General features: G+C 46.0%; 1 protein-coding gene across 3 annotated transcripts in view; it reads left to right on the plus strand.

The window, feature by feature from the left end:
- COG7 (component of oligomeric golgi complex 7) overlaps nucleotides 1-24887 on the plus strand; it is a 65221-nt gene that overhangs the window by 24117 nt on the left and 16217 nt on the right. For 2 of the 3 annotated variants that reach the window (XM_055232744.2, XM_055232746.2), the window contains exons 7-12: nucleotides 4848-5046; nucleotides 10959-11086; nucleotides 12667-12821; nucleotides 16135-16251; nucleotides 19336-19401; nucleotides 23404-23590. In XM_055232744.2, the coding sequence (XP_055088719.1) occupies nucleotides 4848-5046; nucleotides 10959-11086; nucleotides 12667-12821; nucleotides 16135-16251; nucleotides 19336-19401; nucleotides 23404-23590 (852 nt within the window). The remainder of the gene's footprint in view (nucleotides 1-4847; nucleotides 5047-10958; nucleotides 11087-12666; nucleotides 12822-16134; nucleotides 16252-19335; nucleotides 19402-23403; nucleotides 23591-24887) is intronic. The other variant, XM_055232745.2, reaches the window with a different exon arrangement.

The following is a 24887-nucleotide window of genomic DNA, read 5'->3' on the forward strand; positions in this document are numbered from 1 at the left end:
CACTTTTTTTTTTTTGAGATGGAGTTTCGCTGTCGTTGCCCAGGCTGGAGTGCAGTGGCACTATCTCGGCTCACTGCAACCTCCACCTCCCAGGTTCAAGTGATTGTCCTGCCTCAGCCTCCCGAGTAGCTGGGATTACGGGCACACACACAACCATGCCCAGCTAATTTTTGTATTTTTAGTAGAGACGGGGTTTCTTCATGCTGGCCAGGCTGGTCTTGAACTCCTGACTTCAGGTGATCCGCCAGCCTCGGCCTCCCAAAGGTGCTGGGATTACAAGTGTGAGCCACTGCACCCAGCCTGTTGACACTTCTTATTGGTAGACACTTGGTATATTTCTAGTGTTGGGCAATTATGAATAAAGGTGCTTTCAATATTGTTCTGTAGGTTTTTTTTGTAGACACATGTTCCCATCTCTTGGGTAAATACCTAGGAGTGGAATTGCAGGGTCAAAGCATAGGCGTATGTTTAGGTTTGTGAGAAACTGCCCAGCCAGGCGTGGTGGCTCACACCTGTAATCTCAGCACTTTGGGAGGCCAAGGCAGGAGGATTGCTTGAGCCCAGAAGTTTGAGACCCACCTGGGAAATATGGCAAAATCTTGTCTCTACAGAAAATACAAAAATTAGCTGGACGTGGTGGCACATGCTTGTAGTCTCAGCAACTCAGGAGGCTGAGGTGGGAGGATCACCTGAGCCTGGGAAGTTGAGGCTTCAGTGAGCCATGATTGCTCTACTGCACTCCAGTCTGGGCAACAGAGTGAGACCCTGTCTCAAAAAAAGAAAGATGCCTGGGCGTGGTGGCTCATGCCTGTAATCCCAGCACTTTGGGACGCCAAGGTGGGCGGATCAGCTGAGGTCAGGAGTTCGACACCAGCCTGGCCAACATGATGAAAGCCTGTCTCTACCAAAAATACAAAAAATTAGCCGGCCGTGGTGGCAGATGCTTGTAATTCCAGCTACTCAGAAGGCTGAGGCAGGAGAATCGCTTGAACCTGGGAGGTGGAGGTTGCAGTGAGCCAAGATCGCACCATTGCACTCCAGCCTGGGCGACAGAGTGAGACTCCGTCTCAAAAAAAAAAAAAAAACAAAAGAAAAGAAACAACCACTTTGCTCAAAGTGTTTGTACTTTTTCCACTCCTACACAGTGTGTGAGAGTTCTGGTTGTTCCACATCCTTGCCAAAATTAGGTGTTGACATTCTCTTTAACATTCTCTTTAATTTTAGCCATGCTGGTGGGTGTATAGTAGTATCTCATCATGGTTTTTATTTGCATTTCCCTGATGACTAAGGATGTTGAGGAACTTTTCACGTGCTTATTGGCCATTTGTGCATCTTCCTTTGTGAAATGTCTATTCAGGTCTTTTGTCCATTAAAAAAAAAAACCAGGTTATTTGCCTTTTTATTATTGAGTTGTAACAGGTTTTTTTTTTTTGTTTTTTTTTCGAGACGGAGTCTCGCTCTGTTGCCCAGGCTGAAGTGCAATGGCATGAGCTTGGCTCACTGCAACCTCCGCCTCCTGGATTCAAGCAGTTCTCCTGCCTCAGCCTCCTGAGTAGCTGGGATTACAGGCGTGTGCCACCACGCCCGGCTAAGTTTTTTTTTTTTTGTATTTTTAGTAGATATGGGGTTTCACTATGTTGGTCAGGCTGGAGTACAATGGCACGATCTGGGCTCACTGCATACTCCACCTCTCCATTTCAAGTGATTCTCATGCTGCAGCCTCTGGAGTAGCTGGGACTGCAGGTGCATGCCACCGTACCTGGCTAATTTTTGTATTTTTTGGTAGAGACAGGGTTTCACCATGTTGTGCAGGCTGGTCTCAAACTCCTGGCCCTCAAGCGCTCTGCCCACCTCGGCTTCCTAAAGTGCTGGGATTACAGGTGTGAGCCACCGTGCCAGGCCTTGAATTTTAAAAATAACATTTAAAAATAACGAATTTGGTTGTGGTCTAGAGGGTGAACTGATGAGGCTATGCTGGAGACAGGTAAGAACCTTTGGTAGAGGACGGTGATGGAAATGTTGAAGTTCAAGAAGAGCGAACAGTTGTTAGGACCTGGTAACTGATGAATGGACCACAAGAACAGAGAGTCAGAGGGCAGTTTTCATCCTGGTTGAATGGAGATGTTACTGACTGGAACAGAGAAGTTGAAGGAAGCAGGTCTGGGGAGGTCAGTGGCAAAAGAATGAATTCCAATTCTGACTGCTTTTAAATTCCAAGTGAGAGTGATGCATCCTAGTGGTGACATCCAGTAGGTGGTTGGAAGAAACACAAATTGGAGAGTCCTCAGCAGTTTAGCTGTTTTTTTTTTTTCTTTTGAGACAGAGTTTCGCTCTGTTGCTCAGGCTGGAGTGCAGTGGCATTATCTCAGCTCACTGCAACCTCCACCTCCTGGGTTCAAGCAATTCTCTGCCTCAGCCTCCCAAGTAGCTGGGATTACAGGTGCCCACCACCACATCTTGGCCTCCCAAACTGCTGTGATTACAGGCGTGAGCCGCCACGCCTGGCCTGGTTTTTTTGTTTGTTTGTTTGTTTGTTTGCTTTTTTGCAACAGAATTTTGCTCTTTCGCCCAGGCTGGAGTGCAGTGGTGCAATCTCAGCTCACTGCAGCCTCCACTTCCTGGGCTCAGGTGATTCTCCCACCTCAGCCTCCCGAGTAGCTGGGACTACAGGTGCACGCCACCACACCTGGCTAATTTTTAAACGTTTTTTATAGAGACAGGATCTTGTTTTGTTGCCCAGGCTGGTCTCAAACTCCTAGGCTCAAGCGACCCTCCCACCTTAGCCTCCCAAAGTGTTGGGATTACAGGCATGAGCCACTCTGCACTTGTCCTGAATTTGTTTATTAACTCTAAAAGTATTTTGTGGATTAAGATTTTCTACACATAAAATAATGTCATCTGTGAACAGAGATAACTCTTGTTTTCAATTTGGATGCCTTTTATTTCTTTTTCTTTCTTTTTTTTTTTTTTTGTCCAATTGCTCTGGCTAGGACTTCTGGTTCTTTGTTGAATAGAGCGGCAAAAGCCACCCTTATCTTGTTCCTGTTCTTAGGTGAAAAGCTTTCAATGTCTCACCATCGGGTATCACGTTAGCTGTGGGTTTTCATATATGGCCTTTATTATGTGGAGGAAGTTTCCTTCTATTCCTAGTTTAGTGTTTTTCTCATGAAGGGTATGGAATTTTGTCAAATATATTTTCTGCATTAATTGAGATGATCGTGTATTTTTCCCTTCATTCTGTTAATGTGGTGTATTACATTGATTCATTTTAAAAAAGTCAGAGATTTATAATATTTTTATTTTTTGAGGCTGGTCTCAAGTTCCTAACTTCAAGTGATCCTCCTGTTTTGGCCTCCCGGGTGCTGGGATTACAGGGCCGAGCCACCACTGTGCCCGGCCTTGATTCATTTTTGTTTAGTTTAACCATTCTCACATTCCTGGGTGAATCCTACTTGGTCATGGTGTACAATGTTTTTTAATATGCTGCTGAACTCAGCTTACTAGTATTTTCTTGAAGGTGTTTGCGTATGTATTCATAAGGCATGTTGGTTTATAGTTCTTTTCTTTCCTTTTTTTGAGACAAGAGTCTTGCTCTGTCACCTAGGCTGGAGTGCAGTGGCAACATCTCAGCTCACTGCAATCTCTGCCTACCAGGTTCAAGCAGTCTTCCTGTCTCAGCCTCCCAAGTAGCTGGGATTACAGTCGTGTACCACCATGCCCAGCTAATTTTTTTGTATTTTTAGCAGAGTCAGGGTTTGACCATATTGGTCAGGCTGGTCTCCAACTCATGACCTCAAGTAATCCACCCACCTAGGCCTCCAAAATTGCTGGGATTACAGGCATGAGCCACCACACCTGTCCCATAGTTCTCTCTCTAGGTAATTTTTGGTGACCATCAAAAAAATGCCACATGAATGTATTCGTTAGATTTGAAAATAGCTAGACACTTGGGGCCACTGATAAACATGAACTTGCCAGTTATTCTAGGCAAGTTGCAAGTTCCAAGTCTTGCCAGTTTACTTTCTGAGCATGTTCACATTTGCCATGAGGAAAACTTTGGGCTTATAGCTCTAAACTAGACCACTTTTCATCTATCAGGGGAGATCCTTTTGAGATGACCCAGGAGACAGCTTCTTTAAAAGTTACACTTCTTTAAAAGGTGATGTGGCTCACACCTGTAATCCCAACACCTTGGGAAGTTGAGGAAGGAGGATCGCTTGAGGCTAGGAGTTTGAGACTAGCCTGGGCAACATAGTGAGACCCCATCTCTACAAAAAAATAAAATAAAATAAAAATTTAGTCAGGTGTGGTAGTGCTCCTGTAGTATCAGCTACTTGGGAGGCTAAGGTGGGAAGATCACTTGAGCCTGGGGGTTAAAGGCTGCAGTGAGCTATGATTATGCCATTGCACTTCAGCCTGGGTGGCAGAGTGAGACCCTGTCTCAAAAAAGTTTTTAATTTTTAATTTTAAGTTTTTTTTTTTTTTGAGACAGACTCTCGTTCTGTCACCCAGGCTAGAGTGCAGTGGCGCAGTCTTGGCTCACTGCAACCTGCACCTCCCAGCTTCAAGTGATTCTCCTGCCTCTGCTTCCTAAATAGGTGGGATTACAGGCATGCGCCATCACACCCAGCTAATTTTTGTATTTTTGGTAGAGACAGGGTCTCGCCATGTTGGCCAAGCTGGTCTTGAACTCCTGGCTTCAAGTGATCCACCTGCCTCGGCCTCCCAAGGTGCTGGGATTACAGGCATAAGCCACCGTGCCTGGCATCTCAAAAAAGTTTTTTTAAAAAGGTGGGCTCCTATTTGGCTCCATGTGCTAAGGCAGGTACACCTCTCTCTCACTGCAGGTTTTCCAGAAGCCCCACGAGGTGGTAATGGTGCTGCTGATTCAGACCCTGGGGGCCCTCATGCCCTCGCTGCCCTCCTGCCTCAGCAATGGCGTGGAGAGGGCAGGGCCCGAGCAGGAGCTCACCAGGCTGCTAGAGTTCTACGACGCCACCGCCCACTTCGCCAAGGGCTTGGAGATGGCACTGCTCCCCCACCTACGTAAACATTCCTTCCTGCCAGTTCTCCAGCTTGTCTTTACTCACTCTTTCTGAAGCTTCTGGGGCCTGGATTTGTTTGCCTTTTCAGATGACTGATTTTACAGAAATGGAAGGGATTGGTGTTTTCCTTCTCAGCAGATGTGGAGGGCTTTTCCATGAAAAAACGTTGCCATCAAGGAAATAGTTGTTTAATATCTTTGCCTGGCTCCAGTGCTGCCTGGGTGCCTTATGTGCTCCAGGGAAGTGATGGACACCTCTGCGGGGCTTGGGATGTAAAAGAGGCATCACAGTGAGGCAGGTAGATGTTATATAAGGCAAAGAGTTGGCAGATTACACCAGGAGGCAAGTGTGCTTATCCTTTGAAGTCATCACGAAGCCTCAGATAGTTCAACCTCAAAAGTCAGTTTTAGAGAACAAATAGGCTACAGGGGCTTTTTTTTTTTTTTTTTTTTTTGCGATGGAGTTTTGCTCTTGTTGCCCAGGCTGGAGTGCAATGGTGTGATCTCAGCTCACCGCAACCTCCACCTCCTAGGTTCAAGCAATTCTCCTGCCTCAGCCTCCCAAGTAGCTGGAATTACAGGCATGCAGCACCACGCCTGGCTAATTTTGTATTTTTAGTAGAGATTGGGTTTCTCCATGTTGAGGCTGGTCTCAAACTCCTGACCTCAGGTGGTCTGCCTGCCTCGGCCTCCCAAAGTGCTGGGATTACAGGCATGAACCACTGCGCCCAGCCTACAGGGGCTTTTTGAAGGAGCAACAGCAAGTGTCCCAGGGCGGGGGAGCTGTGTTAGGACTACAGGTGGTTGTGGAGAAAATGGGCTTTCTCTGGTGGCCAGCTGAGAGCAGAGCACCCCTTACTCCCGTTTGGGTAAACAATGCCTGGTGTGTGATGCTCTCCAAGCTCTTTCCCGTCTATGTTAAAAGCTTCATAAATTTTTAAAGAACGCAGACCCCGTGACGCATGTTGCTGTCAAATCAGGAAATCGCTTCAGGAAGGCCTTGTTCTGCTGTTTGGCGGCTGTGTGTCACTGACTTGGTTTATTTAATAGTTATTCTCTTTAATTACATTTGTGTATAATTGCCTCGTACGTTCCAAGGAGTGTTTACTGTTCGGATTCCTGATGACTCATCGGTGTTTTTGGCATGCTCACAGGTCAGGCCTTAGTTGTGGGAAAGGCCCAGTGGATGGGGAAGCTTCCAAGGGACCATGATGCCTTTGTGGAAGTGGCTAAGGAGAGTTGAGAGAGCTGGGCTAAGGCGAGTTGCCGCAGCACAGTGGGACGAAGATGGAGCAAGGAACGGCCACATCCTTCCCCTGGGGATGGACGTAGTGGAGAAGAGAACCACCCTTGAGACAGATTTGGAAGTGCTTTGCTAGTCAGCCATGGGACGAGTCTCACTCTTGCCTAGGCTGGAGTGCAGCGGTGTGATCTTGGCTCACTGTAACCTCCACTTCCTGGGTTCAAGCAATTCTCCTGCCTCAGCCTCCTGAGTAGTTGGGACTACAGGTGTGTGCCACCACACCAGGCTAATTTTTGTATTTTTTAGTAGAGATGGGGTTTCGCCATGTTGGCCAGGCTGGTCTCAAACTCGTGACCTCAGGTGATCGACCCGCCTCAGCCTCCTGAAGTGCTGGGATTACAGCAGGTGTGAGCCACCGTGCCCGGCTGGGACTTTAGATTTCTTTTTTTTTTTTTTTTTTTTTTTTTTTTTTTGAGACAGAGACTTGCTTTGTTGCCCAGGCTGGAGTACAGTGGCGCAATCTTGGCTCACTGCAACCTCCACCTCCCAGGTTCAAGCAATTCTCCTTCCTCAGCCTTCTGAGTAGCTGGGATTACAGGCACACACTACCACACCTGGCTATTTTTTTTGTATTTTTAGTAGAGACGAGATTTTACCATGTTGGCCAGGCTGGTCTCAAACTCCTTACCTCAAGCGATCCGCCCGTCTTGGCCTCCCAAAGTGCTGAGATTACAGGTGTGAGCCACGACACCTGACCTAGATTACTAATGATTCTTCCTGAGGTTTTCCAAAGAAGTTTTAGTTTTTCTTTTAACTTTAAAATTCTTTGGAAACACACACAAAAATAAAAATAAAAAGAGAGTAAGAACAATCCATAAACTCATCAGTTGGAGCCACCAAGAACATTATTTTCTTCCAGTAATACAAATATAAATATACATTGTTCACAAATATTAATATAAATACTTAATATCTACCATATAAATATTATGTAATAAATACATAATATATATTAAATATATTATATACTTTTATGTATTTACATATAATATATGTTATATAATAGATACAAAATATCTTAAAATATTGGTTGTAGACAGTCTTAAATTTTCATTTTTTGAAATGCTCAAAATTTTCTTATGACATTAAATGTTTTCCTAAGACATAGTTTTGTTGTCTTTATTTTTTTTTTGTTTTTTTTGAGACAGGGTCTTGCTCTGTTGCCCAGGTTAGAGTGCAGTGACACTATCACAGCTCACTGTAGCCTTGAACCTTCTGGGCTCAAGTGATTCTCTGAACTCAGCCTCCTCAGTTGAGACCACAGGCATATGCCACCAAGGCTGACTCATTTTTAAAAATTTTTTGTAGAGACAGGGTCTTCCTATTTTGCTCAGGCTGATCTCAAACTCCTAGGCTCAAGTGATTCTCCTGCCTTGGCCTCTCAAAGTGCTGGGATTACAGGTGTGAGCTACCACACCCGGCCAATTTACTACAATTTTTAATCACTGTGATATATAAAACTGTAATGAACTGTTTTATACATTAGTTTTTGAGCCTAGCTCCGATTATTCCTCAGGGTAAGTTTAAATTTGCAGTTGCTCAGAAATGAAAAATTTGAGGGTATCTTGTCACATTTTGTTCTTTTTTTTTTTTTTTTTTTGAAATGGACTCTTGCTCTGTTGCCCAGGTGGGAGTGCAGTGGCGTGATTTTGGCTCACTGCAGCCTCCACCTCCTGGGTTCGTGCCATTCTCCTGCCTCAGCCTCCTGACAAGTTTTGTTCTTTAGACCTGTTTTTGTAATCAGTAGTGAATGAAGGTGCTGTGTTCCCATCCCCTCAACAGCACTAGATTCTTTTTTTCTCCTGTCATTGCCAGGTTCTTAGACAATTACTGATGTATCATTTTAGTTTTTCACTTTGGTTATTAGCAAGTTTGAAAGTTACATTATAAAAAGTATCTTTTCTTTTTTGAATTGCTTATTCTTTAGCCTGTTATTCTGTTTGGGAGTTTAACCTATTTCTGGTTAATTTGTAAGAGCAATTTATTTAAAATAATATATTATTAAATATATTATAAAAAGCAACAAAAGTATGTATTATAAGAATTAATGATACAGAAATCTGTGACACAAAATAACTCTCCTATAATCCCACTTTAACCACAGTTACAAATTTGGTGCATATTCCTGAAAGATCCTTATATAGTGAGGAATTTTTACCATTGTTTATCAAATATGTTGTAAATATATTGCCTAACTTTTAATTTTACCTTCAACATTTTTCTATTATTTTAATAGTTAATACATGTACCTAATACAATTCAAAATGTAAAAGATATGCAATATAAAGTAAATTTTAAAAAATTTAGGTTGATTTTATCATTATAGAAAAATCTAGGAAAAAAACAAGAAAGGAAAAAGAAATCATTCTCAACCCACCATTCAGAAACAGCATTTTGGGCCAGGCATGGGGGCTGGCACCTGTAATCTCAGCACTTTGGGAGGCCAAGGTGGGGGAATCATTTGAGTCCAGGAGTTCAAGATCAGCCCTGGCAACATAGTGAGACCCCATCTCTACAAAAACAAAGAAAAAATTAGCCAGGTGTAGTGGCACACACCTGTAGTACTAGCTACTCAGGAGGCGGGTGGGGAGATCTCTTGAGCCTGGGAGGCCAAGGCAGTGGTGACCTATGTTTGGACCACTGCACCTTAGTCTGGGGAACTGAGTGAGATCCTGCCTCGAAGAAAAAAGAAAAGAAAAAGAAAAAAGAAGTAACACTTTAGATTCTATACATGTGCAGATTTGATTATTACCACGTTAGACCCACATTACTTTACCTAATCTCTACAAAACCTTGTAAAATTGGTGCCAGAAATCGAGAGCAGCAGCCTTTAGCTGAGTGAGTATTGAAGGAGAAGTAGGAGTTAACTAGATGAAGAGGGGAAGGGACGAAGCCGGTCCTTCCAGACAGAGGATCAGCATATGAACAGAAGGAAGCTTTTAGGAACTGAGAGAAGGCTGAGAGCTAGAGGAAGAGGGAAGGAGGATGAGGCTGTAGAAGTAATAATAAAACTAGCTAAAGGAGGGGACCAGAAGGATGTGAGGATACCAGTAAGTGGGGCTATTACATTTACTAATCTTCTGTTGAGACTGTGTCCAAAGCTTTCTGATTCTGAGCCATGTTTCCATGAACATCCTTCTATCTCTGTGTATTTGTTGATTTCTTTGAGATGATTTTCAGGAATTGAATTACTGTGTTGTAGAATATGCACATTTACATTTTGTTACAGCGTGTTTTACATTTTTATGTGGTTGAATGTAGGGATTTTTGGAATGCCTGGGCTATGGGGTATCCTTTTGTTTTTTGTTTTTGTTTTGAGACGGAGTCTCACTCTGTCACCCAGGCTGGAGTGCAGTGGTGTAATCTCTGCTTCCTGGGTTCAAGCAATTCTCTTGCCTCAGCCTCCCAGGTAGCTGGGACCACAGGTGTGTGCTACCATGCCCAGCTACATTTTTTTTGTATTTTTAGTAGAGACGGGGTTTCATAATATTGGCCAGGGCTGGTCTCAAACTCCTGACCTCAAGTAATCCGCTCACCTTGGCCTCCCAAAGCGCTGGGATTACACGTGTGAGCCACCACGCCCTGCCAGTGGGGGTATCCTGTTTCTATGAAGTCCTAGGAACATGTGGCATGGGAATTGTTCTTTCTGTATTACCTTTTCTCTGTGGCAGTTCTTTTTTTTTTTTTTGAGATGGAGTCTTACTCTGTCGCCCAGGCTGGAGTGCAGTGGCGTGATCTTGGGTCATTACAACATCCGCCTCCTGGGTTCAAGCAATTCTCCTGCCTCAGCCTCCCGAGTAGCAGGAATTACAGGTGCCTGCCACTACGCCTGGCTAATTTTTGTATTTTTAGTAGAGATGGGGTTTCACCATAATGGGTAGGCTGGTCTCAAACTCCTGACCTCAGGTGATCTGCCCGCCTCAGCTTCCCAAAGTGCTGGGATTACAAGTGTGAGCCACCGCGCCCGGCCTCTGTGGCAATTCTTGAACCTGACCTTGATGAGGGTTATCTTTTTTTTTTTTTTTTTAAGATGGAGTCTCGCTCTTGTTGCCCAGGCTGGAGTGCAATGGTGCGATCTCAGCTTACCACAACCTTCGCCTCCTGGGTTCAAGTGATTCTCCTGCCTCAGCCTCCCAAGTAGCTGGGATTATAGGCATGTGCCACCATGCCCAGATAATTTTGTATTTTTAGTAGAGACAGGGTTTCGGTTTCTCCATGTTGGTCAAGCTGGTCTCGAACTTCTGACCTCAGTTGATCCGCCCGCCTCTGCCTCCCAAAGTGTTGAGATTACAGGTGTGAGCCACCGCGCCCGGCCAATGAGGGTTATCTTTTGAAGGGATTCTTATCCGTGATGGGTCATGGGATTCAGGGGGCTGGTGTCTTTAATAGTGCTTTAGGCAAACAATGTGCAAAGCCCAAATTTATCCAGATATTTGCTGAACTGATTGTAGGAGAAGCTTCCATGAATGACAAAAGCTGCTTAACAAAATGTAGTCCCCTCTGGAGATCAAATGGGGAAAGTTCTACTAGAGCGCCTCTTGACTGTTGCTTTCCCACAGTTAATTTCAGATTCTTTGTTCATTATCGTTTTACATTTCTGATTCCCTAAAGATGAACACAATCTGGTAAAAGTCACGGAGCTGGTGGATGCTGTGTATGATCCATACAAACCCTACCAGCTGAAGTATGGCGACATGGAAGAGAGCAACCTCCTCATCCAGATGAGCGCCGTGCCTTTGGTAAAGTCGCAGTGCGTCCTGGGGCCACTGAGGAAGCATTCTGTTAGCTAGGCTCTTGGCCACGTCTGGGAGAGGGCTGGGGGTTGGGATCCGGGGTGCTGAAATATGGCCTTTAAGCACTTGTGGGCTCTTGTAATCCCAATGTAAAATGAGACTGTATATTTGCTACCAATTTTCTATTGATCGATGGATTGAGACAGGGTCTCCATCTGTCGCCCAGGCTGGAGTGTAGTGGTGCAATTACAGCTCACTGCAGCCTCGATCTCCTGGGCTCAAGTGATCCTCCTGCCTCAGCCTCCTGAGTAGCTGGGACTCCAGGCACGCACCACCACGCCTGGCTCATTTTTGTGTATTTTTTGTAGAGACAGTTTTGCCATGTTGCCCAGGCTGGTCTCAAACTCCTGGGCTCAAGCAACCCACCCACCTGGGGCTTCCAAAGTACTGGAATTACAGGCATGTGCCATGCTGCCGGGCCCTAGTTTTCTATTTAAAATCCCCAATGAAGGTTTAACAAAATGAGAGGCTTAAATCTTTTGGGGATAAGTTGATAATCTCCCTCGTTTAGTAATTTCCTACTAAGGCGGTCTTTTGTTTAAGGAAGACATGCAAATGGGCACAGGATCTTAGCACTCATGGGCAATGCTGCAGGGGCAGGTTCACCATATGGGCACCAGGGGTGGAACTGAGGCCATTTCCATTTCAAATATTATTTTGTTTTCAAGTCATAAGGTTGTCTAGCATGAGGTGCATTGATACTTCAGAATTGATCTTATAGTAGTTCAAATCTACTGCCTCGTACCATTTTCTTGTTTTCTAGGGATATACCTAGAAAGTCTATTGCACTTCAGTGCCATACTTGCCCCTGAAGGAAGGAAGCATTTTCCTTTTGCCTTATTTTTTTTATTTTTTATTTTTATTTTTTTGAGATGGTCTTGCTCTGTCATCCAGGTTGGAGTCCAGTGGTGCCCAGGTTGGAGCGCAGTGGCACGGTCACAGCTCACTTCCACCTTGATCTCCCAGGCTCAAGCGATCCTCCCACCTCAGCTTCCCAGTAGCTGGGACTACAGGTGCACGTCACCACGCCAGGCCAATTTTTTGTAGAGATGGGGTTTCGCCATGTTGCACAGGCTAGTCTCAAACTCCTGGGCTCGAGCAATCTGCCCACGTCTGCCATCCAAAGTACTGGGATTACAGGCTTGAGCCACTGCACCTAGCCCCCTTTTCCTACATTCTTTGTAGCGTCTGATAAGGAGAATTTGAATCCTAGCTTGAGAGCCAGAGGGAGAGCCATCTTAATAATCACAGAAAAAGAGGAAAGCAATGAAAAACATTAGGATCAAGTAGACAGACATTCGATCATGCTCTTCTGCCAGGAGTGAATTTCCATGATCCCACTGATGACTTAGACTGTTCTCCCTTGATTCAGGCTCTAGAGAAGCGTTCAAAGGTTGGGACTATATTTCTGACTTCGTTATTAAGTGATTTTACTACAGATGAGAGGGCGTCGAGGTCTTCCCCTATCTCAACATTGTCTGTTCTAAAGCCTGATGCAGCTTTGTTTGTCTGTATTTGCTGACCAGGAGCATGGGGAAGTGATTGACTGTGTGCAGGAGCTGAGCCACTCCGTGAACAAGCTGTTTGGTCTGGCGTCTGCAGCCGTTGACAGATGCATCAGATTCACCAATGGCCTGGGGACTTGCGGCCTGCTGTCAGCCCTGAAATCCCTCTTTGCCAAGTAAGGCTGGGGAACTAGGGACCAGACGGGCCACATTGGAGCAGTGTCTGTCCCAGATAAAAATGCACGTGTTCCGTATTTGTTCTCTGAACCCTGGGAAAATTTGCACCTGAACCCAAGAGGATGTTGTTAAGGATATTCATAGTGGCATGGTTTGTAATGGTAGAACATTTGAAACAACGTAAATGTCTACCCATTAGGGAAGGTTACATAAGATGTGACATATTCATATGAGGGAAACTTGTGCAGCAGTTAAAGTATGTTAAGAAAAAAAAAAGAAACCTTAGACAAGTTAAATTTAACAAAGTTTATTTGAGCAAGAAAAGGGATCTTTGGCCTGGTGCGGTGAATCATGCCTGTAATCCCAGTACTTTGGGAGGCCAAAACAGGTGGATTGCGTAAGCTCAGGAGTTCGAGACCAGCTTGGCCAACATGGCGAAGTCTTGTCTCTGATTGATCCAGAAATACTGAGCATGCCTCTGTGAACTGTGGAGGCTCCTTGGACCCAGAGCTCCCTGGCATTGCCATCGGGCATCCAGCACCTCCAAGGGCAGTTCCACATAGGCATTTCTATAGGAACACATCATCTCGTGTGGCCAGATGAGCCTGGATGTGTTACTACAGAAAAAGAAACATCAGGCTGGGTGTGGTGGCTCACGCTTGTAATCTCAGCACTTTGGGAGGCTGAGGCGGGTGGATCACTTGAGGTTAGGAGTTTGAAACCAGCCTGGTCAACGTGGCGAAACTCATCTCTACTAAAAATGCAAAAATCAGCTAGGCATGGTGGTGGATGCCTGTAATCCCAGCTGCTCGGGAGACTGAGACATAAAAATCGCTGAATCCAAGAGGCAGAGCTTGCAGTGAGCCAAGACTGCGCCATTGCACTCCAGCTTGTGCAGCAAGAACAAAACTCTGTCTCAAAAAAAAATAAATAAATAAATAAATAAATAAATTTCCATATTAAGCATTCAAACTGTACAAAAGTATATCTGGAAAACCCAGGCCATCTTCTCTAAAAGGGAAGATTTTGAAGTCACCAAAATAGCTGATGCTTATAAAATCAGGGAAATCAGATCGAAGCTAACTTGAGCAGGGTTCAAATGGCACATTGTTCAGTAGTGAGGAGGGTTTGGGGAAGGGCATTAAGGGAGGCAGGGGCAAGGAGGACAGGGCACGCAGGAAAGGCAGGTGCAGGTTGGCCTAACTCGAACTAGGATGAAGCATAGAGTATAGCGGCCAACTGATGGTTCAAGAAGGAGGGGTATTAAGACTGTAATGGGCACAGGAGCTCTGGACACTTACTAGTGGGGACCTTAGAGACGGTAGTGTTCCTCTGTGAGTAAACTGATGATGACAATATCTCCTTTCCAAAGAGTTGTGAATATTAACCAAAAGCATATCATTGAAGCCCCTAACACAGTGACTATGACATGGTTGACAATTGGAAATGTGTATTGTGAGAAACAGCTGGAGGGTTTGAGAACAAAAATGATGTGATGAAAGCTACGCTTTCCTCTGAGATTTCATGACAAACCCATTTAGAATTCTGGATTGACAGCTAATGAAATAGAGAAAGCATTTGCTTATAGCCATACCTGAGAATAGTGGCTAAACAAAACTCCTTCTCCCGCAGTGTGTACCTGCTCTTTCTGCAGAGCACATGGATATTTACCATAGTGCAGAGGTGGTGATACAGTTGTTTAACCTCCCATGGCTAAAGCACAATCATGTTCCTTAACATTCCCCTGTCAGTTTGTGCTTGAGGCCAGCCCCTCTCCCTCCTGGGACTTATAACCCTAGAAAGCTGTCACCTGTCTTGGTGCAAGGGGAAGGTGTTGTCAGTGGTACTCTGGGTTTTGCGGCTTTCCACCTGAAAGCATCGAGGTCTCTGTAAAGGGAGCAGCAGGATCATTTGCAGTCAGTGGAGTGGGCTGAAGCCGTTTCTTCCACTTGGTTCGTTGAGTGGCCTGTGTCTCCACTGCATGGACTGACCTTTCGGGGCTGTGCCCTGGGTCCTCACATTTCACTTTCCTCATCTAGAGCTTCGTTTTGGGAGGGGCAAGCGGCAAGGCCTCTTGTGATGCATGCAAATGTCATAGGTTTCATAGCTTTCAGAGGACATGACTCCCTCCTTTATGTGCAGCTCTGTGCTAGTTCCTGGGGATATAAGTATGAGGCACAGACTTGTTCTCCCAGAGCTTAAAGTCTAGCAGCAGCAATAAGCATCATACAGGCTATTTCTTTATCTGGAGACAGGGTCTTGCTCTGCCACCCAGGCTGGAGTGCAGTGGCATGCTCATGGCCCACTGCAGCCTTGACCTTCTAAGCTCAAGCCATCCTCCCACCTCAGTCGCCCGAGTAGCTGGGACTACAGGCATGCACCACCACGCCTGGCTGATTCTTGTATTCTTTGTGGAGACAAAGTTTTGCCATGTCACCCAGTGTGGTCTTGAACTCCTAGGCACAAGTTATCCTCCCACCTCGGCCTCCCAAAGTGCTGTGATTACAGGCATGAGCTACCACACCTGCCCAATTTTTTTGTTTTTTTTAGAGATGGGATCTCACTGTGTTGCCCAGGCAGGTCTCGAACTCCTTGAGCTCAAGTGATCCTCCCTCCTCAGCCTCTCAAGGTGCTGGGATTACGGGTGTGAGCCACTGTGCCTTGTCTCAACGAGCTGTTTAATTACAGTGTTTTAGATGCTATGAGGGAAAAGTATGTGTGTACAGTGAGAGCAAACAGTGCAGCCTATGAGGGAGGATCTCCTGGCTTTGAACCCACTTTCATGCTTCTGTCCCATTAAAGTCAGACCCTTGCCAGCAGTGAAACCTTAATCCCTGTGCCACTGGTATTTAATCTAAATTTAGAGGATGAGAATGATGCAGAGGTACCCTGGATGTCATGACCTTCCTTACATTATCCCAGGTCACAGTCAGTTATTACTGTGGGACTGTGATGTTTAAACAGTTCTTCAAACCTGCTTTCACAGAAATGTACTTATCTGGACGAGGGGGGATTTATCAACATCATCTCTCACCTGGTTGCTCCCTGGAGTCAACTTCACGATTATTCCTTCCTTCTCCTCTTGGGCATCTCTTTTAGAAACTGCTCAACCAGGTGGTGAAGACAGTCTTGCCACATAGAGAAGACCTTTTTGTGTTCCGAGGTTTACAAGCAGTTTCACTCCTCAGTGGGAGCCTGTAAAGATGCTCTCAAGGCCATTAGCAGTTTGTCCAGAGCTGTAGAATTCCAGGTCTCTTTAGAGTTGGAGAATCAGTGGTGACCTCCCTACCATTTTCTTCCCTTTCCCGGCAGGTATGTGTCTGATTTCACCAGCACTCTCCAGTCCATACGAAAGAAGTGCAAACTGGACCACATTCCTCCCAACTCCCTCTTCCAGGAAGATTGGACGGCTTTTCAGAACTCCATTAGGTAAACCGGGGGTCGTAATTCAAGCTTATTCCTAATGTAGTCAGCATAAACATGCATGATATAGTATATAAAAATGACAAATGTGTTTGGAAGGGGTTCATTTTTTTTCTTTCGCTGCCTTTTTAAAAAGCAAATACTCCAGACTCTAAACACAAACCAATAAAATCCAACCCAAACCAACCAACAAAAGGACCCCTCCAGCTCTTAAGATATTTTTAAAAGTTCTTTACAAATGCCTCATCTCCTTTAATGACTTAAATTTTTTATATTTAATGTGAGATTTTTTACCCCCCACCCCCTTAGCCTATAGTTTTTATAGACCTAAAATAACTTAGGGCTTATGTATTTGAAAATGCACAGGTGATTGGATCCTGTTTCTGGATCTGAGAACCATGGTACATGGTACTAAATGGTTCTAGGCAATGCTATTTGGCCTGGAAAGGGCCATTTAAGAGTTCAGTGAAAGGGCTGGGCTTGGTGGCTCATGCTTTTCATCCCAGCACTTTGGGAGGCTGAGGCGGGAAGATCACTTGAGGTCAGTAGTTCAAGACCAACCTGGCCAACAGAGTGAAACCCCGTCTCTACTAAAAATACAAAAATTAGCCAGGTGTGGTGGTGTATGCCTGTAATCCTAGCTACTCGGGAGGCTGAGGCAGGGGAATTGCTTGAACCTGGGAGGCAGAGGTTGCAGTGAGCCGAGATCCTGATGCTGCACTCCAGCCTGGGTGACAGGGCAAAACCTTGTCTCAAAACAAAAAAGGTTCAGTGAAAGGAACTGAGGTGACCCTCTCAAGTGGTTGTTGATGGCCAGATTCTGGAATAGCCTGTGTGGCCTGTGGGCCATTAGGTAGACGCCCTATTTTGCCCCAGGCCCTGAGGCTTGATGGAGGTTCGATCAGCAGTTGCCTGAGAAGATTTGGTCCTTGACATGTCCAGCTGGAGAACATGGACTGTTGGCCTATGGCCAGATTTGACCTATGGACATGTTTGATCATTGCAGTTTTTAATAAGTGGATTTGTTGCCAATATTTAAAAACTAGATTTAACATGATCCAGATTTCTAATGTCACCTAAAAAATGAGATGCTTAGGCAACACTGGGCCTCATTGTCATAGCCACTGGGGCTGGCAGCAGGGGTCCCTGAGAAACTGGGCACAGGTTCCCTGTTGTGCGCTGCTTCTCTCCTCTCCCAAGTGGGCTAATAGTGATGCGATTAGGCTCTCAGACCACTTGGCAGAGGAGGGAAGCACCATACAACAGATGAAAAGCAGACTGGGCACGGTGGCTCACACCTGTAATCCCAGCACTTTGGGAGGTTGAGGCAGGTGGATCATCTGAGGTCAGGAGTTCAAGACCAGCCTGGCCAACATGGTGAAACCCCGTCTGTACTAAAAATACAAAAATTAGCTGGGCATGGTGGCACGCGCCTGTAATGCCAGCTACTTGGGAGGCTGAGGCAGGAGAATTGCTTGAACCTGGGAGGTGGAGGTTGCAGTGAGCTAAGACTATGCCATTGCACTCCAGCCTGGGTGACGGAGCAAGACCTCATCTCAAAAAAAAAACAAAAAGCAATCTGGAAGTTTCTTTTTCTTAAAACCATTCCTCCTGGATATATTTTCCCAAGAGAGAAATGGCAATTCACTTGGCGCACTTCACCCACTTTTGTGTCTTACCTGACCCTTGCCCGTGACACATGTAGTTCTTAATGCAGTGGCCCGTGCCAGAGCAGACCCAGACCCACCCAAGGCTGTTGGGTAGATCCAGGACCACTCAGGACCATTTTAGATTGTTACCTCACCTCACAGGCTCTGTTCTGGATTTTTCTGATGAAATTTAATGTTCTATGAGTTGATAGGTGCAGCAAACCACGATGACACACGTTTACCTATTAACAAACCTGCACGTCCTACACATGTACCCCGGAACTTAAAATAAAATTAAATAAAAAAAAATGTAATTCTAGATGCTAACTGTATCCCTTATCACCCGTGGTGGTTTGGTATTCTGGAAAATATTATGCACAAGTTTGTTCTGTTGCACGTAAGGGAAGTGGAATATTTTACCTTCTCATAAACTTTTCTTATGATGGAATGCCTAGATACCCTGGTGATGATGGGCACTTTTAGAGAAAGTTAAAAGTTAACTAGACTTAAGATGTTTTTAATTCTTGGATTTGTCCTGACATTATGAGTTTGGTGTTGAAGGACTCAGCAGCTGGGAGTTTGAGGCTTGGCATAAAATTACTTGAAAATTAAAGGATCATTCAATACGGATATGATGGTCATTTGGGCTTATCTCTGAGAAACAAATGGATTAATCTTCACCTGCCTTTCATATGATCAGGGAAAGATACGTCTAGTACCAAAACATTTTCTGTGTCTGGCAACTAGCAGGCATCTAACAAATACTAAGTAATACTTTTTTTTTTTTAATTTTAGATACAGGCAGGATGTGGTGGCTCACTCCTATAATCCCAGCATTTTGGGAGGCCAAGGCAGGCGGATCACTTAAGGTTGGGAGTTTGAGACCAGCCTGGCCAACGTAGTGAATCCCCGTCTGTACTAAAAATACAAAAATTAGCCAGGTGTGGTGGCGCGCGCCTGTAATCCCAGCTACTTGGGAGGCTGAGGCAGGAGAATCGCTTGAACCTGGGAGGCAGAGGTTGCAGTGAGCCAAGATCACGCCATTGCACTCCAGCCTGGGTGACAGAGCAAGACTCAGTTGCAAAAATAAATAAATAAATAATAAATTTTAGATATAAAATGTCTCTACCCTGTTTTTCTCAAGGACAAAGCTGAGTATTTTGGAAATGTAAAATTATTTGAGGGGGCCACGGATAGAATTGTGCTTTCGTAGCAGAGATGCCAATGACAATGGAGGTTATTGGAAGGGACCAGCATTTTCTTTTTACATTAATGACTAATGAATGAAACATTTCAGGCCAGCAGATGTTTAACGGCTTTCCCAGAACCAGAGCTACCCAAAGGAGCAAATAGTTAGGATTTTTATGAATAAGACAGTGTTTGTCCTGTAAAGGTTGGCATTCCAGATACTTGAACGTGAAGTGCTTTTTGTTTTGTTTAGGATAATAGCCACCTGTGGAGAGCTTTTGCGGCATTGTGGGGACTTCGAGCAGCAGCTAGCCAACAGGTAGGAGAGAGGAGTCATTGTCCTCTAGACCCTGGGGTTCCTGATCAGCACGAGCTTGGTCTAGTACACAGTATAGCAAGGATAGCATATGCCAGATGTGAAGGCCACAGGGCTGGAGGACTGTCTGTACCTAGATACAGCATGTCATTATTGTCATCATTAAACATTTATTGAGCACCTAAAAAGGGCAAGGCTTTGTCCTACTTGGCAGAGGTCATGTAATTTTGGTTTGATATGGTGGTTTCAGCCTAAATGAGGAAACAGTGCATCTTGTCTCCAAATTAGGAATGGGCTGGGTTCCGACTGCTTGTTTATAAATTAGTTGTTGGGACTAAAAATAAATTTCCATATAGAAACGGTGTGACAAGTGGTGGTGAAGTCCCTTGGGCCAGCCTTCAGGATCGGGGTGAACTTAGGCAGCCTGCCTTCTGGGTCCTGCAGTCAAATTCCGTGCTGCTGAAGGGCTGTGTATCGACGGGGAATCTCTGGGGTCTGCCCTGGAAAAGCTTGTTCTACTCCCTTCCTCTCTTCTCATACCTGCCAGGGCTTTTATGTTGCCCTGAGGTGGCCTTCCTCAGACAGTTTTTCCCTTCAAGGGGCTCTGGCTTCCCACATTTCTTTCTTTATTCCTTTCAATGAAATCTCTCGATTCCCTTGGTATGACTGATGCCTCTATTCCTTAGGAGTTAAGGGGAAGAAGTCTGTTTCATACAGTTGTTTGAGGGACCAGCAGCAATCCCTTAACCTCCTTCTTGGGTGATTCTTCATTGCCCTAAAGTAATCTCTGGGTGATGACATTTTTAGCGGTGGTATAAAGCGAAATGAAAGCACCACTGTTCCAAAAGTAAGTAATGGGCGCTGGGAAAATACAGAGGAGCCACAGCAATCTCCCTATATCTGGCCCAAGCTGCCCAGGATGAGAGAAATCTCTCAAATGAGATTTCAACTCAGCCTTGCTTTACTCAGCCCGTAAATCACAAAATGATCCCTTTCTGCAAAGAAGTGATCATAAGAGCTGGGTGGCCAATGTCAATCTTGTCACTGGAGCAGCCCAGCGCGTTCTGACCTGTTGCCTCTGCCACCTGCCTGTTGGTGGGGAGTGGTCCTTGGTAAGAGTCTAGGTGCTGCTGGTGATACTGATGGGGAGATAAGATAAGCTTTACAGGCGCCTGCCCCCCAACCCCCCACACACACTGTGCAGCCTTCCAGCCAGGAACACAGATGGTGACTGTCCCTTTCCAGGCTTAGTGCTTCCAGGATGACATCATCTCTTTCAGGAGCTCCCTTGGATACACCCAGGCTGTTCTTGACTTGAAGCTCAGCCAGGCTTTCAGCCTCTCTGGGCTGCAAAATGCAGCCGAGAGAGGCCCATCTTTTATCTATTGTATCCCCATTTGTGCTCCTAACCAGTCTCTCCTTACCCTTCAGAATGTAATACTTGATTTCATTAAGAGATTAAGGAAAATCTGTGTCCTAGGAATTACCATTTACTTCGTTTATATTATTTACACACACTCCACTGTATGCCTGTGGCACTTTGGTTTTATTCACTCCCGAAAGTCACACAATTTCTGTGCTGGGCATTCAGGAGTGAGTTAGGAACAGCAGCAGCTGCTCCCACTCTATCCTGCTATGAGCCTTTCCCCATAATGAAAACCATCACAAAAAATCTTGGACTAAAGACAGTTGGTGGTCTCAGAAATGACGGAAAACAAAGAATCGTGAGAAGAAACTGCCAACAAAGAGCACAGACCTTCCTTGGCAACTCACCCCTACCTCCTGCCCCGCCTCCCACCGCACTCATCTCTCCCTTCTGCCCCACTCACCCCCTGCCTCCCACCCCACTCACCCATACCTCCCGCCCCACTCGCCCCCTACCTCCCGCCCCACTCGCCCCTACCTCCCGCCCCACTCGCCCCTTCCTCCCGCCCCACTCGCCCCTACCTCCCTCCCCACTCGCCCCCTACCTCCCGCCCCACTCGCCCCCTACCTCCCGCCCCACTCACCCGCTAACTCCCGCCCCACTCGCCCCCTACCTCCCGCCCCACTCGCCCCCTACCTCCCGCCCCACTCACCCGCTAACTCCCGCCCCACTCGCCCCCTACCTCCCACCCCACTCGCCCCTATCTCTCGCCTTACTCGCCCCTATCTCTCATCCCACTCATCTCTGTCTCCCACTTTACTCACCCCTACCTCCCTTCCCACTGGGCCACAGCTTTCCTGGGCTCTGAGCTAGGTCTTGGGGATATCAGATAACTAAACTCAATCCTTGCCCTCAAAGAGCTTAGAGATTAATGGGAGCATCCAGCATGTGCCAGTATGCTCATTGCTGTGCCAAGAGAACGCAGTGTGCACAGAGGAGGGAGGATTACAATTCCATTGCTTCCTTCAACTATGACAAGTTATTGCCCACTTCTCAGCCATGGAAACTTGTAAATTTATGCTAGATTTCCAAAACCTGACTGTCTCATTGAACTGTCCCCCGAAGACCTGGTCACTAAAGCCAGAGTCACTCATCCTTCAACAGTTGTGGAGCCCCTGCCACGTACCAGGCACTGTGCTAGTGCTAGTAATTCACAAATGAAGAACAGTCCATGTTTTGTCCTCACCGTCCAGTTGGAGGGAAATGAGACAGCATGTGTTAGACACAGAACAGAAGCAAGAGCCCTTTGGGAGCTCTGCCATTGGCTAATGGCGCAGAGGGCTGAAACCTCCCGGGGTCCCTAAGGCCTCTCCTCTGCCAAGCCTTTCTAATGCCCCTGTGAAGCACTATCTTTGGGAAAAAGCCAAAATCAGATTTGCCTTCTGGGAAGATCATTCCGCTAACCCTTAGGAGGACAGATTAAGTAGAACTTCGAGGACTAGAGGAAGGGAAGCCAGTTAGTTGGAAGCCTGCTGCGATCCGGGCAAGAACTAATGAGGACTGGAAGTAAGGCAATGGCAGAGACAGGCCACAGTTTGACAGATAAGAGACCCAACCAAAGTTACTGGTTGGCTCAAGCAACAGGAAGAACGGACTTGAACTTAATGGCAGAGGCAGGTAGCTGCTTATGTCAGCAGTGGCTCCTGAGGAAGATCGTATCGCTGGGATTTATTTGCAAGTACAGGCATTTCTTGACCAACTCAAGCATCTGTTTTTGAAATAGGAGTGCATCCTAAAAACTGCTATGTCGAAAGCAATGTTTTCATGAGAAATTACAGTAAAGGAGAAGGCAGAGAATTAGCCACATTTGGGATATGTCAAAATGCGTTACACGTGTTCATGTAATTCTGTACATATTTAGATGGGTAGGATGGGTGGTAAAGTTGGGCTAAGGAAAACAGGGTGGAGGTCAAGATTCCACTTCCCCAGCAGTACAAGCGGTGGATTATCATATGAAACCTCCTCTAGGCATTTGTCTTTCTCGAAGAGTTTGGAAAGTGCCAGCCTCAATAGATCTCTCTGTAGCACCTAAACCACAAAAATAAACCTCCCAGTGCCACCAAACACAAATACCATGCAAGCTCGGCATGTAAGACAGGTGGGTCCATGGGTAAAGAGGTGTGCAGCGAGCTGCTGTCACTGTTCTCCAGGAGCCAGCCAGCTGCTATCCTGCCTGGCGGTCTCTCTGATGGTGGTGCTGGTGGCCCATGCTGGCATTTGACTGTCCTACACCCTGATGCTCATATAGCAAGAAAAGTCTCCATAGAAGGTGCACAGTGTTCCAGACTAAACTGAGAGCTGCCCCTGTGTAGGCTGTCGGTCATATTAGGGAGATGGCATGTTCTGGCACTGTGAGTGTTCAGCAGGAATAAAAACACTGTTTTTTTTTATTGTGCACCTGAGGTCCAGCTCACTCCTCAGTGATGAAGGGCATCCTTTCATTGCCTCATAAACTGGACCTTAATTCAGTCTGTCTCATGAGGATTATCTTAGAATTTAGTAAGGAGCAGTCTGACTGCTCCAAGAAGAAAGTTCCATGCAAATAGCTCAGGGCATAATGGTCATTCCTTTCATTACAGGATTTTGTCCACAGCTGGGAAGTATCTGTCTGATTCCTGCAGCCCCCGGAGCCTGGCTGGTTTTCAGGAGAGCATCTTGACAGACAAGAAGAGCTCTGCCAAGAACCCATGGCAAGAATATAATTACCTCCAGAAAGATAACCCTGCTGAATATGCCAGTTTAATGGAAATACTTTATACCCTAAAGGTATGAGACCAAATGGATGGCATTCTTGCAAATGAAAGGCTTCCTCTCATCACTCACCCTCTCCCTCTCCGGGTTACAGGCGGGCCTTGTGTATGGCCCTGGGCTGTGACGTACCCTGCTACTACTTCTCTGTCTCATTTACGTTGGGGTTTTAAGGAGCTAATATATTAAACTTGAAACCCATTGAGATACAGATGTAGAGGTTAGAAGAGATGGATCTTTATTACTGATAAAAGCCAGGTTAGAGAATGTGGCTTTAGGCCAGGTGTGGTGGCTCACACCTGTAATCCCAGCACTTTGGGAGGCCAAGGTGGGTGGATCCCCTGAGGGCAGGAGTTTGAGACCAGTCTGGCCAACATGGTGAAACCCGGTCTCTACTAAAAATACAAAAATTAGCCAGGTGTGATGGCACATGCCTGTAGTCCCAGCTACTTGGGAGACAGAAGTGGGAGAATCACTTGAATCAGGGAGGCACAGTTTACAGTGAGCTAATATTGTGCCACTACACTCCAGCCTTGGTGACAGAGCGAGATTCCATCTCAAAAAAAAAAAAAAAAAAAAGGAAAAAAGAGAATGTGGGTTTAGATCTGTGGCTAAGGGGACTTGCTGTAATTCACTCCAGAATGAGACTTGTCAGCTGGTCAGACAGAACTGGACAGCCCCTGGCCCTGTTCAGGGTCAGCCTCCTGAGAGGGGACCAGATGTGTACTGGTTGCAGGCAGGCAGAACCTGTAATACAGGATCCCAACCCAGGATACCAGGAGGAGCAAGAGAAGTCACTACTCTTTCTCAAGGGAAGAGCCAGGCTGCAGAGTCACCAGGAGTCTACCCAAGTACAAGTTCTTCCACATGGGACCATGAGGACTTGGGGATTGGTGTTCCCTCCTGGTTTTTTTCTTTAAATTCTTAGTTTGCCTGCCATAAAGCTCCCCTTGACTTTGAGCTTTGGGCCCCTTGAGGTCCAGGGACAGGAGAACTTCCTAACAAATGGAATGAGTCACACATCTTCTTGGGAATGGCCTCCAGGGTTATAAGAAGACCATGGGCATCCTTTGCAGAACCATCCCCCTCCTTCACTGGTCTGGCTTTAACTTCAGTCTTGGTGATAGACAGAGGAGACATTGCTGTTCCTGGAGCACCAGATGCAGTAGAAAACTTTTTGTTTTTGAGATGGAGTCTCACTCTGTCGCCTAGGCTGGAGTGCAGTGGCACAATCTCGGATCACTGCAACCTCCGCCTCCCAGCTTCAAGCGTTTCTTCTGCCTCAGCCTCCTGAGTAGCTGGGATTATAGGCATG

Source organism: Symphalangus syndactylus, chromosome 11, assembly GCF_028878055.3.
Source record: "Symphalangus syndactylus isolate Jambi chromosome 11, NHGRI_mSymSyn1-v2.1_pri, whole genome shotgun sequence".
In the NCBI taxonomy this organism is placed as follows: Eukaryota; Metazoa; Chordata; class Mammalia; order Primates; family Hylobatidae; genus Symphalangus; species Symphalangus syndactylus.